Raw genomic sequence first — 15,863 nt, 5'->3', positions numbered from 1 at the left:
CCCGCCCCGCCCCTCTGGCGGGACCGGCCACCATCCTCTCGCGAGAGCAGCCTGTGCGACCGGAAGTGGGGCGGTGACCCCGGAAGTCCCCGCCGGGTGCAGCTTGGTCGGTTCGATCGCCGCCGGGACCTGACGCCGCTCGGAGTTGGCGTCCCTTCTCCCTCTCCGAGTGCTGCTTCTGTCATTGTGGCCATGGACGGTAAGAGGCCGCGGCCGTCCTCCGGGGACTCGCGCGCGGGGCGGGGCCGCTTCTCCCACTGGCGTGGGCTCCGCCCACCTGGGGCCGCGGGCTGGGCTCAGGAGGGCTCTCGGGCCTCGACCGTCGATCCCCCGGGACCCCTTCCCCAGGGCCTCTACCACCGACCTGGGACCCCTTCTCCCGGGCCTCGTCCCCCGATCCCCGACCCGGACCCCTTCCCCGGGCCTCTACCACCGACCCGGGACCCCTTTCCCCGGGCCTCGACCCTCGATCCCCGACCCGGGACCCCTTCCCCGGGGCCTAGACCACCGACCCGGGACCCCTTCTCCCGGGCCTCGACCCCTGATCCCCGACCCGGATCCCTTCCCCGGGGCCTCTACCACCGACCCGGGATCCCTTTCGCCGGGCCTCGACCCTCGATCCCCGACCCGGGACCCCTTCCCCGGGGCCCTAGACCACCGACCCGGGACATCTTCTCCCGGGCCTCGACCCCCGATCCCCGACCCGGATCCCTTCCCCGGGGCCTCTACCACCGACCCGGGACCCCTTTCGCCGGGCCTCGACCCTCGATCCCCGACCCGGGACCCCTTCCCCGGGGCCCTAGACCACCGACCCGGGACACCTTCTCCCGGGCCTCGACCCCCGACCACCGACCGGGACCCTTCCCCGACCCCCAACCCGGAATCCTTTACCCTGGGCCTCGACCGTCGACACGGGACCCCTCCTCCCGGGCCTCGATCCCCGACCCCCGATTCGGGACCCCTTCCCCGGGGCCTCCACCCCCAACTCTCAACCCGGTATGCCTTCCCCGGGGCCTCGACCTCCGACCCCCAACCATGGACCCAGGACCTAGACTCCCGACGCAGGACCCTTTGCCCCGGGCCTGGACCCCTGACCACCGACCCAGGACCCTTTCTCCCGCCCCTGGCACTCCTCAGCGTCAGGCGCCTTTTCCGGCCAGCTCGGTAGAGGGGACTGTGCGATGCCTGTTCGGCCTTTCGGGCCCTGGAATGTCGGGTCAGAGGGCACCAGAAAAAGTGACAGCTGCACCCCCTGCCCCCAAACAGCATCACGACAAATTAGAAGAGCTCAGACAGAAAGCGCTCCCTAAGTGCCAGGCCCTGGTCACAGCAGCTCTTTGCGTCCATTCTCCACATGGGGAAGCAGAGGTTTGAGCAGGAGCCAGCACAAGGCAAGCGGCTCTGTGCTCAACGGGACGCCCTAGTTCTTACCTTCTACATCTGGGGCTGGCTCTGTGCTCAGGGATACCAAAGAACAGGAAGAATCTGGCAAAATGAAGTCCTACGTTTGCTGAAACATCGTTGGGCTGGTGTGATGGGCAGGCTTTTAAAAATACTTTTTGAAGGGCCGGGCGTGGTGGTTCACGCCTGGAATCCCAGCACTTTGGGAGGCCGAGGCCGGCGGATCGCAAGGTCAGGAGATTGAGACCATCCTGGCTACCATGGTGAAACCCCGCCTCTACTAAAAATACAAAAAAATTAGCCAGGCGTGGTGGCAGGTGCCTGTAGTCCCAGCTACTCAGGAGGCTGAGGCAGGAACCCGGGAGGTGGAGCTTGCAGTGAGCCGAGATCTGCCACTGCACTCCAGCCTGGGCGACAGAGCCAGACTCGGTCTCAAAAAAAAAAAAAAAAAAAGTAGGCTGGAAAGTCACCTGAGGGCACCTGAGCTACTCACAGGCCCACCAGAAGGGGATGGTGAAGCAACCTGCATCCAGACTGTGGGCTCTGTGCATACGGATGGGAAAGGGCTCAAGGAGACACTCACTCAGAACTGCAGTGGCTACACCTGTAATCCCAGCACTGTGGGAGGCCAAGGTGGGAGGGTCGCTTGAGCCCAGCCTGGCCAACATGGTGAAACCCTGTCTCTACTAAAAATACAAAATTAGCTGGGCCTGGTGGCGTGCACCTGTAATTCCAACTACTTGGGAGGCTGAGGCAGGAGAATCGCTTAAACCGGGGAGGCAGAGGTTGCACTGAGCCAAGATGGTGCCGCTGCACTCTAGCCTGGGTGACAGAGTGAGACTCCGTCTCAAAAAAAAAAAAAAAAATGTGGCTTTTCACTCCACAGCTCACTCAGCTCTTTTGAGGGGACTTCTCTCAAGCCCATGTCAGATTTCCTCAGAGTCAGATTTTGCCTTAGCTGGGTTTTTCTGCTGCCACACACGGCTGGAAGAGAAAGCTGAGGTGAGGGAGAGCCGAGGTGAGGAAAAGCCAAGGTGAGGAGGGCGGTTTGGCCAGCATCCCACAGTGAGTTGGGTGGGATGGCCCGCCTGGCCTGCACTGTGTCACCTGGGTCAGGCTGGCTGTTTTCCAGTCACAGATAACCTTGGCCTTGACCACACCTGAACTGATAGATGACGGGTTGAACTTGGGCTTGACCACACCTGCACTGACAGGCGATAGATTGAACGATGCCCAGAGCTCACTGGAACCCCAGGAGGTCTCATCTTGGAGCCTTGATGTGCGTTTGTGAACACTCAGTAACCTCATTCTTTTACAGGCTCCATTTCCTCATTCTGGCTGGTGTGGTATAGCCCTTTCAGGAATCAGGGGTCAGGGTCAGTCTCCAAATTTAGCAGTTGAATGAATTGAGATCAATCCTACTTTTTTTAAAGAAAGTATTTTTTCTTTTTTTTTCTTTTTTTTTGAGACAGAGTCTCTGTAGCCCAGGCTGGAGTGCAGTGGTGCGATCCCGGCTCACTGCAAGCTCCACCTCCCGGGTTCCCGCCATTCTCCTGCCTCAGCCTCCCGAGTAGCTGGGACTGCAGGCACCCGCCACCATGCCAGGCTAATTTTTTGTATTTTTTAGTAGAGACTGGGTTTCACTGTGTTAGCCAGGATGGTTTCGATCTCCTGACCTCGTGATCTGCCCACCTCGGCCTCCGAAAGTGCTGGGATTACCGGCATGAGCCACTGCCCCGGCCAAAAAAAATATTTTTTTCTAATAGAGATGAGGTCTGACTATATTCCCCAGGCTGGTCTGGAACTCCTGACCTCAAGTGATCCGCCCACCTCAGCCTCCCAGAGTGCTATGATTACAGGCGTGAGTGACTGTGCCCGCTGGAAATCAGCTCTTTGATGCCTAAGAGTTACCACCTTGCTATTTTTATCCATTTACTTTTGGGGAGAAAGAGTCTGTAAAAAGTAAACTGTCAAGTACTGAACTTTTAAATTGGCCCAGGCTGGCCTCAAACCCTGGCTTTAAGTGATCCACTAGCCTCGGCCCCCCCCAGAGTGCTGGGATTACAAGTGAACTTTTAAATTGGGAAAGAATCCCAAGGGACTTTTGCAAAGTTGCATTAATTATAAACCACCATCTTTTGGATTCTAACCATGGCCAAAAGATGCTGCGTCCATGACCTCTTCTGTCCTCACACTAAGCCTTTGAGATTGGCTGGTGCCACCCTCATGTTCCCAACAAGGAAACAGGGAGGGAGGGTCTGCATTTGCTGGGTCCTGTGGCTAGCAAGGAGCCAGGGCTGGTACACGAATCTGTCTTGTGCCTCCCCTGTTGGGGGGGGCTCCCCGAAGGCCCCAGGCAGGTGTGGTCTGTGTGTGTGTTCTGGCTCCTGGTGTCTAGAAGGATCCTAGTGAGTCCTGCCTGCCAGAAGTGTAATGTCCCATTCCCAATCCTCAAAGCATTCCCTCTTTCTTTGCAGATACCCTGTTCCAGTTGAAGGTATGTACTGAATGGCCATTCACCCCAGCCCTGTTCTGGTGAGAACAGATAGTATGAGCCACGCTCCCTCAGAGTCACAGAAACAGTCGGGCAGATTATAGAACAGTTGAGTGACCGCCACACAGGGCTCAGACTGCTGACCAAGGAGGGGATTATTGAGCCGCCTTGGTGACATATTAGCTCTTTCCTTATCTCAGGCTAAGTGGAGGCAGATCCTTAGGGTCGTCCATGAAAGAAAAAGTGTTATCTTTTTTTTTTTTTTTTTTTTGAGACGGTATCTCGCTCCGTCGCCCAGGCTGGAGTGTAATGGCGTGATCTCGGCTCACTGCAACCTCTGCCTCCCGGGTTCAAGCGATTCTCCTGCCTTAGCCTCCCAAGTAGCTGGGACTACAGGCGCCCGCCCCATGCCCAGCTAATTTTTTTTACATTTTTAATAGAGACGGGGTTTCACCACGTTGGCCAGGATAGTCTCAATCTCTTGACCTTGTGATCTGCCCGCCTCAGCCTCCCAAAGTGCTGGGATTACAGGCGTGAGCTGCTGCGCCCGGCCCGGAGTGTCATCTTAAGAAAGACAACTTGGGGCTGGGCGCGGTGGCTCACGCCTGTAATCCCAGCAGTTTGGGAGACTGAGGCGGGTAGATCACGAGGTCAGGAGATGGAGACCACGGTGAAACGCTGTCTCTACTAAAAACACAAAAAAATTAGCCGGGCGCGGTGGCAGGCGCCTGTAGTCCCAGCTACTCGGGAGGCTGAGGCCGGAGAATGGCGTGAACCTGGGAGGCGGAGCTTGCAGTGAGCCAAGATCGTGCCACTGCACTTCAGCGTGGGTGACAGAGAGAGACTCCGTCTCAAAAAAAAAAAAAAAAAAGACAACTTGGGCATTAGGCCTTGATGTTCCGCTGTGTGGACTCATTCTTTGAGATCATTTGAAGGAGAGCTTTCTGAGTATTCCTCCCATGTGGGGTGAAGGTTGCAGCTTCCAGTAATCCAGGGCAGGTTTCCGTGGATTTCCCTGGGATGAGCTCCTGGCTGCTCATCCGTGGCCAGCTTTATCTTGCCTTGTCGCTGGCTCTGAGCTACTGGGCAGGAGTGATGTGCCGGAGCTACTGTATGCGGCTTTGGGATGTTTTCCCATCATGGTGAGCCTGCCAGATGCTGCTGGGCACAGAGGGGACCGGCTGAGGCCTGCTTGTGTCCGGCATCCTGTGGTGCTGCGGTGCCCAGGGCTACCTGGTACAGGGCGTCTGTGGTTCCAGATGGGTTGCCAGAGGCCCTCTTTCCTTGTGGTGTTGCCAGAGGCCCTGTTTCCGTGTGGTGCTGGCAGAGCAGTTAGGCCCCCAGAAGCTGCATGTGCTGCCCAGCAACCTCCTGCATCCACAGCATTCTCTCAAGATAACACTTTCAGGTGTGTTTTTACCTGGAGTTCTGTGTTATGACTTGAGGGTAGCCTGAAATGAGTTTCCTTGAGTCTTTCTTTGACATTGAAAAGCCATCCATAAGCAGGAGCCGAGATCAGATTGAAAGGTTTTTGACCCTTGCGCTCTGGAGGAGGCCTTGGGTGAGGCTGTTCACGGAGAAGACAGACACTGGAGAAAACCCAGAAAGAGCCTGAGGCAGAGCAGGCAGCTTCCTCCTCCAGCTGGTCCATCTCTCACCGCCCAGGATGCACGCCCGCAGGCTTCACACCTTCCCTGCCGTGTGCTGGGCCCAGGCTGGCTGATGGGTGCTTAGGAACCTGTGTGGGCACAGGCGTGGGCACAGGTGTGGGGGTGTGGAGAGCAGGGCCTGGGGGATGGGCTCCGCATGTCTGACCCAGGACGTTCCGGCTTCCGCTCAGTTCACGGCGAAGCAGCTGGAGAAGCTGGCCAAGAAGGCGGAGAAGGACTCCAAGGCGGAGCAGGCCAAAGTGAAGAAGGTAAGACCCTGGGGGCCGTGGGGTCGTGACTCTCCTGGTCTGTCTTCTGTCCTTTTCTGCCCTTATTTTTGTGTCCTGTTTTGTTTTGATGCCTTTTGGGGAGGGGCAGGGCACTTTCTACATCAAGATTTAATCGTCACTTTGATAAATATATGTATATATATATATATATATAAAATTATTATTATTATTTTTTTGAGGTGGAATTTTGCTCTGTCGCCCAGGCTGGAATGCACAGGTGCGATCTTGTCTCACTGCAACCTCCGCCTCCCGGGTTCAAGTGATTCTAGGGACTTCGCCTCACAAGTAGCTGCGATTACAGGCTTGCACCCAGCTAACTTTTTAATTTTTTTGTAGAGATGGGGTTTCGCCATGTTGGCCAGGCCAGTCTCGAACTCTTAGCCTCAAGTGACCCGCCTGCCTTGGCCTCCAAAAGTGCTGGGATTACAGGCATGAGCCACTGTGCCCAGCCTAATCCTCACAATGATTTCTGAGTCTCAAAGTATTTGCTTCCCACATGAGACAAACAGGCACTCAGGAAGGGAGGTGCTGTGTGTGGTGGAGCCCAGAGTGGCTTCTGTCCCTGCCCTACAGCCCCTGCCAGACCTTCCCAGCCCACTGAGGGCGTCCAGAGCACAGAGATGAGTGCATTGCCTTCATTCTTTTCCTTCTTTGCATTTCCAACATTCTGAACTTGATTTTGCCATCTGCAGGAGGAGGGCTGCTAGCTAGCTGCCTGCCACGATCCTATCTTTTTTTTTCTGAGATGGAGTCTCGCTGTTGCCCAGGCTGGAGTGCAGAGGTGCGGTCTCGGCTCACTGCAACCTCCGCCACCTGGGTTCAAGTGATTCTCCTGCCTCAACCTCCTGAGTAGCTGGGATTACAAGCATGCGCCACCACGCCTGGCTAATTTTTGTATTTTTAGTAGAGATGGGGTTTCACCATGTTGGCCAGGCTGGTGTTAAACTCCTGACCTCAGGTGATCCACCTGCCTCGGCCTCCCAGAGTGCTGGGATTACAGGCATGAGCCACCGGGCCCAGCGGATCCTATCATTTTTAGCTCTGTCATCCCTACAGAGCTGGTGCCTAGGGCTGGGATGGGGCTGGAGGCTCACAGGGGTGCCTCTCCAGGAGGGGTCCCCTCCCCATGATGGACAGGGCAGAAGGAAAGGAGGGATCTAGGCCGGGCGCAGTGATTCACGCCTGTAATCCCAGCTACTCAGAAGGCTGAGGCGGGAGAATTGCTTGAGCCCAGGAGGTGGAGGTTGCAGTGAGCCGAGATCACACCACTGTACTCCATCCTGGGCCACAGAGCGAGATTCCACCTCCAAAAAAAGAAAAAAAAGAAAAGAAGGTGGGATCTTGTGCAGCTCTTAAAACTGCGTAATCAGTGAAGTAGGTCCCAGCATATTGGACTTTGGTAACTCTTCACCCACAGCCAGGCTCCCAAGGAGAAAGGAGCTCGGAGAACTGCCTGCGACAGGCTCTGAGTGTCACCCGCTGTGTCCCGTGCCTGGTGGAGTGCTGGAGGGGTGCGGGGGGGAGCAGAAGCCTGCTTGGGGGGCTGGGCTGGGGCCTGGGTGTTTGCATTTTTAGCTCAAACATTTCTGGGGAGAGGCCCACCCACCTCCTCAACACTGGGCTCCTGTGGCTGGGCATGGTGGCTCACGCCTGTAATCCCAGCACTTTGGGAGGCCGAGGCGGGCAGATCACGAGGTCAGGAGATCGAGGCCATCCTGGCTAACACGGTGAAACCCCGTCTCTTCTAAAAATACAAAAAAATTAGCCGGGCATGGTGACGGGCACCTGTAGTCCCAACTACTTGGGAGGCTGAGGCAGGAGAATGGCGTGAACCTGGGGGGCGGAGCTTGTAGTGAGTCGAGATCGCACCACTGCACTCCAGCCTGGGCAACAGAGCAAGACTCCGTCTCAAAAAAAAAAAAAAAAAAAAAAACTGGGCTCCTAGCAGGGGGCACACACACCACCGAGTTCTTCCAGCCGCTTTTCCCCCGGGTTTCAGGCCCTTCTGCAGAAAAATGTAGAGTGTGCCCGTGTGTATGCCGAGAACGCCATCCGCAAGAAGAACGAAGGTGTGAACTGGCTTCGGATGGCGTCCCGCGTAGACGCGGTGGCCTCCAAGGTGCAGACGGCTGTGACCATGAAGGGGGTGAGCGCTGGGCCCTGGTGCTGGATGGGTGGCGTCTGCTGGCTGAAGCAGGAATGGGCTCTGCGGCCTGGATCTGGGGCAGCTCAGAGTTGAGGGAAGCTGGATCAGCGTGGAGTGGGGAGGTTGAGGGAAGCTGGATCAGTGTGGGGTGGGGAGGTTGAGGGAAGCTGGATCAGTGTGGGGTGGGGAGGTTGAGGGAAGCTGGATCCGCCCGGGGTGGGGAGGTTGAGGGAAGCTGGATCCGCCCGGGGTGGGGAGTGCTGGCAGGGACACAGGTGAGGCTGCACCCTGAGCTTGCACTGATGCCCCAGGAAGGACTTCTTGATAGGACTTGGGCTTTTTTTTTTTTTTTTTAATATATATTTTTTAGAGACTGTCTTGCTCTGTCACCCAGGCTGGAGTGCAGTGGTGCAGTCACAGCTCACTGCAGCCTCAACCTCCTGGGCTCAAGCCATCCTCCTGCCTCAGCCTCCCAAGTAGCTGAGACCACAGGCATCCACCACCATGCCCAGCTGATTTTTTCATTTTTATGTAGAGACAGGGTGTCTATGTTGGCCCCTCTGGTCTCAAACTCCTGGCCTCAAGCAATCTTCCCACCTTGGCCTCCCAAAGTGCTGGAGTTATAGGCGTGGACCACTCACTGTCACTGTGCCCGGCCGGGCCTCGGTCTTGGCAACTCCCACAAGAGGCAGAGCCTGCATGGCCAGGCTCATTTGCTGGGTCAGGGACGTCACAGCAGAGCCTTGGCTGTTGCAGGCATTTCCTTCACCCAGTGCAGGTGGGCCAGGAGGACACAGTGGTCCTGGAGACCCCATGTCGGGAGCCGTTTCTCCGCTGACCCCGCACTGGGTTTCCGTGGCCTTTTCCATTGAGTTGGTCTTTCCATAGGACCCAGATGATAGCTCACCTAGACTTGGGGTTTTGTGGGTCAGGGTTGGGGTGCCCCAGCTCTCCTGTCAGAGTCCAGGGGACCCGTCCCTCGTGCGTGAGCTCCGCTTGCCTTTCATCCTGTTCCCTCCTGCGCCCTCTTCTGTCTCAGGTGACCAAGAACATGGCCCAGGTGACCAAAGCCCTGGACAAGGCCCTGAGCACCATGGACCTGCAGAAGGTCTCCTCAGTGATGGACAGGTTCGAGCAGCAGGTGCAGAACCTGGACGTCCATACATCGGTATGCGGCCCCTGCCCTTGGGGCTGTGGCCTGGGGACAAGGAGGGTGTGTGGGCAGCTCATCGGGAGGGGTGGCTCACAGGCTGACGTGCTGTCTCTGCATACCTGTGGTTGCTCCCTGACGTCACCAAGCATCCTCTGTGCTGGGTCCCTGCCAGGACCCTGACAGGTAAGGTGGGCAGGGCGGCGGGGGCCTCCCTCAGGCACCTGGCTCCTTGTGGGGAGGCTCAGATGGCAAACAAGCATGCAGAGGTGTAGAAAGATGTCCACCTGAGGCAGCAGGCGTGGCACAGTCAGAGGATGGGGCTGGGTGGGGGGGCGGGAAAGGCTCCTGATGGAAGGTGAGACAGAGAGAGAGTCACTGAGAGAACAGGGCAAGAAGGTGGCTGGCTGTGTGAGGGAACGAAAAGTGTGGTCGCACCCTTGTGAAGCTGAATGGGGCCCCATGGGCCTGGGCCCCACCTGTTGTCCAGAGCGTGCTCCCGCCCCCAGGTGATGGAGGACTCCATGAGCTCGGCCACCACCCTGACCACGCCACAGGAACAGGTGGACAGCCTCATCATGCAGATTGCCGAGGAGAATGGCCTGGAGGTGCTGGACCAGCTCAGCCAGCTGCCCGAGGGCGCCTCTGCCGTGGGTGAGAGCTCTGTGCGCAGCCAGGAGGACCAGCTTTCACGGAGGTAGGGTCGGTCCCCGAAACGCTGTGTCACCAACCCCACGCTCTGGTGCTGTGGGAAGGGAGAGAGGGTTACGCTCTGGTGCTGTGGGAAGGGAGAGAGGGTTACGCTCTGGTGCTGTGGGAAGGGAGAGAGGGTTGTGGTTAGAGGCTAGAGGAGAACTTCGGCTGAGGCTCCGACCAGGGAGCCCTGATCTCGACTCAGAGGCCCCAGCCGCAGCCGCCCCCAAGCCGAGCCGCCCTGCTGCTGCCCCGCCCTGCTCCGGCTGGCGTGGGGGCTTGCGTGTGTGTCAGGCATGGCGTTTACGCACGTCTGCAGTGCACTTTAGAATACTGTACCCTTCCTAACAGATCAGGTAAGGGTGGGACAGGGCATGTCTGTTTCCGAGGCCTGTCACTCATGTTATCTCAGGACACTGAGGAGGAAAAGGGTCACCTTCGCTGGGAGCACGTGGTGGTCAGAGACCCCCTTCCCCTGCCCTGACCTGAGCCTTGTTGGTTTCCAGGTTGGCCGCCTTGAGGAACTAGCCGTGCGCCGCCGCGGTGTGCCGCCTCTGCCCCGTGATGTGCCAGAAGGCTCCTGTCCTCTCCCCACCGCGTCTTGCCTTTGTGCTGACCCTGCGGGGCTGCGGCCGGCAGCCACTCTGCGTCTCTCACCTGCCAGGCCTGCATGGCCTCAGGGTTGTTCCTGTTCTTTTAGGTTGGGCAGTGGGTCTGTGTCCTGGTGTTGAGTTTCTGCAAATTTCTGGGGGTGATTTCTGTGACTCTGGGCCCACAATGGGGAGGCCAGGAGGGGCCATGTGGACTTTCACCCAGCACTGTGGGGGCGTTCAGATTCTGGGGCAGCAGACATGCTGCTTCCCATCAGCCAGAGGGGGTCAGGGCTGCCCTGTTGCCAAGCAACTCCCTGAGGCCTCTCCGCACCACCTCAGCGGGCAAGAGGTCCCACCGTGTGGGCAGACATAGCCCAAGGAGGCACCACAGGCCTATGTGTGCTGGGGGATGTCAGGTGCCACCCAACGCTGTCCTGGTGGTATTTACAATGACATCCTCCTCCTCCATCATTCCAGGGGTGGGGTCTCGGCCGCCCATACCAGCTGGCTGAGCCCCCTGGCCTCCTGCACTCCCTCAGTTCCCAAAGCTGCCCAGTCCGTGGGGACAGAACCGTCACCCAGATCCACATCCAAGTGTGCCCACCCTGCAGTCTTCATCCTCACTCAGCTGCTGCCTCTGGAGGTGCCTTTGGCCACATGTGCTGTGCTATCTGTCTCCTCGACAGGGAGCCTGTCCACCGGCTGGCTGCGGTCCGAGCGGGTGCGTCTGCGGCTCCTCCCCGTAGGCAGCCTGGTTCTCCCAGAGGACCTTTCCCTGGGGCCCCGCTTCGTGACGATGCTGCCTGTGTCGCCCTCTACCATCTGTAAACAACTGGGTGCCTTCCCCGACCACACCCCAATGCCTTCCCAGCTTGGAAGCCAAGGCAGCTGGTGAAGGGAGCTCAGGAGAGCTGTCTTCAGCTGGGCTGGGGTTGGGGCTGCTGTGAGGAAAACCCGCCATTGTGGCCCTGGAGAGCCATCAGCAGCTCTCGGGAAGGACTTGCTGGGAGGCTGAGAGGCTTTGGCCACAGTCTGCTGTCTTTTCCATTTCCTAAAGTTTACTTCATAGTCTTGAGGCTTCCAGGTTTTGGTTTTGTTTTTGTTTTTGCCAAAGTAGAAAAGGCAGGTGGTGGGCGGCTGGCGGGGAGTGCAGGTCCCTGCCCCTCCTCAGTCCTGCCCACCCCTGCAGCCCACGCTGAGGCCGCACTGGTGTCGTGGCTGTTACGTGCAGGAACGTGGAGACCCTGACTTGGGCTCATTGCGTTTGGTTTTCTTTTCAGAACTTGGGAGCCCCCAGGGAGGGGCTAGTGTTGGTAGGTCCTGGACGTGGTTCCCTCCAGCCTCCCCAAAATCAACCCTGGTGTTGAGAGAACGTCCTTCTGTCCATCGTGGGTAACAGCCTTGGGGAGGGTGCAGAGCTCTGCAGAGCCATGGGCCAGGTGGGGCTGCCTCAGTCCTGTCCCCTTGGGCACTGAGGAGACGGGCCCATTCACCTTTCTCCTAGAATGCTGTTGTAAATAAACAAATGGATCCCTGGAAACTTTCTCAAGCTTTGCTTTGGAGCCTTGGGTGAGCCCCTGGATGTGGCCATCTCCCCCAGGCTGAGGAGGGGCTCCTGGAGTGTTCACTGCGAGGGGCTGGGCAGACGGCTGTGCTCATTCTCGGGCCCCGTCCAAACCGACGACTTCCCATGTTCAGTTCTTACTTTGAAATGATTTAAAACTTGCGTAACAGGTGCGCCGTACGCGGTCTCTGTGCACCTCGGCCAAACCAGGACGCTTGCTGGGCACCGTGGTCCTCCTGAGTCTGGTCTAATGGGCACCGTGGTCCTCCTGAGTCTGGTCTAATGGGCACCGTGGTCCTCCTGAGTCTCTGGTCTAATGGGCACCGTGGTCCTCCTGAGTCTCTGGTCTAATGGGCACCGTGGTCCTCCTGAGTCTCTGGTCTAATGGGCACCGTGGTCCTCCTGAGTCTCTGGTCTAATGGGCACCGTGGTCCTCCTGAGTCTCTGGTCTAATGGGCACCGTGGTCCTCCTGAGTCTGGTCTAATGGGCACCGTGGTCCTCCTGAGTCTGGTCTAATGGGCACCGTGGTCCTCCTGAGTCTCTGGTCTAATGGGCACCGTGGTCCTCCTGAGTCTCTGGTCTAATGGGCACCGTGGTCCTCCTGAGTCTCTGGTCTAATGGGCACCGTGGTCCTCCTGAGTCTCTGGTCTAATGGGCACCGTGGTCCTCCTGAGTCTCTGGTCTAATGGGCACCGTGGTCCTCCTGAGTCTGGTCTAATGGGCACCGTGGTCCTCCTGAGTCTGGTCTAATGGGCACCGTGGTCCTCCTGAGTCTCTGGTCTAATGGGCACCGTGGTCCTCCTGAGTCTCTGGTCTAATGGGCACCGTGGTCCTCCTGAGTCTCTGGTCTAATGGGCACCGTGGTCCTCCTGAGTCTCTGGTCTAATGGGCACCGTGGTCCTCCTGAGTCTCTGGTCTAATGGGCACCGTGGTCCTCCTGAGTCTCTGGTCTAATGGGCACCGTGGTCCTCCTGAGTCTGGTCTAATGGGCACCGTGGTCCTCCTGAGTCTGGTCTAATGGGCACCGTGGTCCTCCTGAGTCTCTGGTCTAATGGGCACCGTGGTCCTCCTGAGTCTCTGGTCTAATGGGCACCGTGGTCCTCCTGAGTCTCTGGTCTAATGGGCACCGTGGTCCTCCTGACAGTCTCTGGTCTGACGTCCCCGCTGCACGTCCTTGCGCTGCCGCCTCCAATCTGGGAGAATTGCTCGGTTTTCTTCATGACCTGAATGGTTTGGAACCTGCTGGCCGCTATTTTGCAGAAAGCTCCTCAGCTTGGGGGGGTGCAGTTTTCCCACAATGCATTTGGGTCTTCATGACTGCTCGGTGGCAGGGGGTGTGGTGTCCCTGTGTCTTGGTTCTGGTGACTTTGTGACCGTCACCACTGGGTGCAGTGGCATCCCCAGGCTTCCCCACTGTGAAGTTAGCATTTTCCCTTTTTATTATTTTTGAGACAGAGTCTTGCTCTGTTTCCCAGGCTACAGTGCAGTGGCGAGATCTCGGCTCACTGCAACCTCTGCCTCCCGGTTTCAAGCGATTCTCCTGCCTCAGCCTCCTGAGTAGCTGGGACTACGGTCGCCTGCCACCACGCCTGGCTATTTTTTGTATTTTTAGTAGAGACGGGGTTTTGCCATGTTGGCCAGGCTGGTCTTGATCTCCTGCCCTCTGGTGATCCCTCTGCCTCAGCCTCCCAAAGTGCTGGGATTACAGGCGTGAGCCCCTGTGCGTGGCCGCATTTTCCCTTTTTAATTCATGTGCCTCGTGGGAAGATTGTTGAAGACTGCAAACCTCGACCCATTTTGCCCTGAGTGTCAGTGTCCATCGACACAAATGAAATCACTGGTTCTATTGGGATTCTAAGGAGAACCCCTCTCCACTCCATTATTTCTATTAGTCTGGACCTGTTTGTTTATTGCGTGGGCTACAGTGGTTGCTGTTGCTGACTTTGTGTTTCAGGTAGTGTCGTATTGAGGGCATTTAGGTCAGCTTTCCACCCACTCTGGCAGTCTTTGAGCACGGCCTGACTCCCAGCACTGCAGGAGGCTCTGGCTCATCTTGGTCCCTCCCTGCCCCAGCCCTGGAAGCAGTCCTTTCTCCAGGAAGCTCCACTTCCTTCGAGTGGGGAATGGTATTTAGAAAACTAGGATCTGGAGGCTGGGCGTGGTGGCTAACGCCTGTAATCCCAGCACTCCAGGAGGTAAGGCAGGAGGGTCCCTTGAGCTCAGGAGTTGGAGACCAGCTTAGGCAACATAGTGAGACCCCCATCTCTACGAAAAATAAAATTAGCCAGGCATGATGGCATGCCCCTGTGGTCCCAGTCACTTGGGGGGCTGGGAGGTTGGGGTTACAGTGAGTTAGGATCACATCACCGCACTCCAGCCTGGGTGAGAGAGTGAGACCCTGTCTCAAAAAAAACAACCAGAAAACCAAGACCTGGGTACAAAGTGTGGGCTTCAGTGCTGCGTGCCGCTAGGCAAGAGGCGTCTGCAGCCGCCATGGTGCACAGTGGTACACCCCTCTGCGTGCACTGGAGCCACAGGTGCACACCATTCCGTAGGATTCAGTCCCAGCCTCCCCTCGTTTGTAGCTTCTCTGAAAATGTGGCTTTGGCACACTGCCTTTCTGCTCATTTGTGCACAAATTAATTTCAGAATTGCCAACCACACTCCTGTGAGGGCCCCTAGCTAACGAACAGCTCCGGGCTGGTGCGGTGGCTCACACCTGTAATCCCAGCACTTTGGGAGGCCGAGGCGGGCAGATCACCTGAGGTCGGGAGTGCGAGACCAGCCTGACCAACATGGAGAAACCCCGTCTCTACTAAAAATATAAAATTAGCCAGGCGTGGTGGCGCGTGCCTGTAATCCCAGCTACTCGGGAGGCTGAGGCAGGAGAATCGCTTGAACCCAGGAGGCAGAGGTTGCAGTGAGCCAAGATAGCACCGCTCCAGCCTGGGCAACAAGAGAGAAACTCTGTCTCAAAACAAAAAACAAAAAATGCTCTAAGCACTGCCCACACCCTTTCACAGTGGCTATTACATGGTAGATCCACTGTTTTTAATTCCAGTAGTAATTAAGTTGCTGCCATCCTGATAGGTCTTCATTATTTTTTGGGTGTGAAGCGTCACTGTGGATGTGGATGTAGAGTGGGAGGGGTTGCGTCCCTCCTCTCAGCTCCAGCCACAGAGCCAGCCCTGTCGCTCCCCGGCACGCCTCCCACATCCTCACGGTCCACGGAGCTCGGGGGGCTTCCCAGAGAGAGAGGGCCCAGAGGGGTGGAGCTTGGGGTCTGCCTGCACCCCAGGATGGGGGTCTGCGCTGTGGGGAGGCTCCAGCCCCGAACCCCCACCTCCGTGTCACCTCTTGCCCGAATTCCCAGCCCTCTAGGGTTGGGCGCGCTCCTTCCCAACCTCCTCTGGAAAGGTCTGTTTCCAGCCTAAGGCTGGAACTCAGGATACGTGAACACTGACCGGCTCGCAGGAAGGACTCTGGGAAGCAGGTGCGTTCCTGGGATGGCAGTTAAGGTGCTGTCTTTCTGGACGCTTTGGTGTGAATTTAATGTAGTTAGGATTATTTTCAGACTAGGATTAAAGCTCTTCTCATGAGAAAATACTTGTGGGCGGCAAGCCACCCAGGTGCCAAGGCAAGAGACCGAGGGCATGAGCTGCTCCAGTATAATAAAGAAAATATATAAAATAAGAATAGTTATACTAGAAATAGATTATAGATAATATGTTATTAATCATCAGTTTGTAGCATTACTCTTTATTCCAATATTATAATAATCCTTGCTCTACAATTATAACCTAGGAAAAACTAGGCCATACAGCGATAGGAGCTGAAGGGGCACGGTGAGAAGTGACCAGAAGACAAGAGTGTGAGCGTTCT

The 15,863-nt window shown here is 57.2% G+C and overlaps 1 protein-coding gene across 1 annotated transcript; it reads left to right on the top strand.

The window, feature by feature from the left end:
* Positions 1-25: 25 nt before the first annotated feature.
* CHMP1A (charged multivesicular body protein 1A) lies at positions 26-11,956 on the top strand. The gene is made up of 7 exons (XM_054455452.2): positions 26-199; positions 3,879-3,898; positions 5,736-5,813; positions 7,834-7,980; positions 9,020-9,148; positions 9,640-9,827; positions 10,330-11,956. Exons 1-7 carry the CDS (start codon positions 193-195, stop codon positions 10,349-10,351), a joined length of 591 nt encoding a protein of 196 aa, XP_054311427.1. The 5' UTR covers positions 26-192; the 3' UTR covers positions 10,352-11,956.
* The last annotated feature ends 3,907 nt before the right edge of the window (positions 11,957-15,863 follow it).

This window comes from Pongo pygmaeus, chromosome 18 (assembly GCF_028885625.2).
Source record: "Pongo pygmaeus isolate AG05252 chromosome 18, NHGRI_mPonPyg2-v2.0_pri, whole genome shotgun sequence".
Classification (NCBI taxonomy): Eukaryota; Metazoa; Chordata; class Mammalia; order Primates; family Hominidae; genus Pongo; species Pongo pygmaeus.
Note: the sequence above shows the minus strand (reverse complement) of the source record. Positions and strands in the feature narration are given on the sequence as shown.

Bases quoted from the DNA above. Each gene is read 5' to 3' on its own strand.
- CHMP1A (XM_054455452.2), top strand. The intron at 3,899-5,735 runs GTATGTACTGAA...GCTTCCGCTCAG, and splicing joins ATACCCTGTTCCAGTTGAAG to TTCACGGCGAAGCAGCTGGA. The intron at 9,828-10,329 runs GTAGGGTCGGTC...GTTGGTTTCCAG, and splicing joins GAGGACCAGCTTTCACGGAG to GTTGGCCGCCTTGAGGAACT.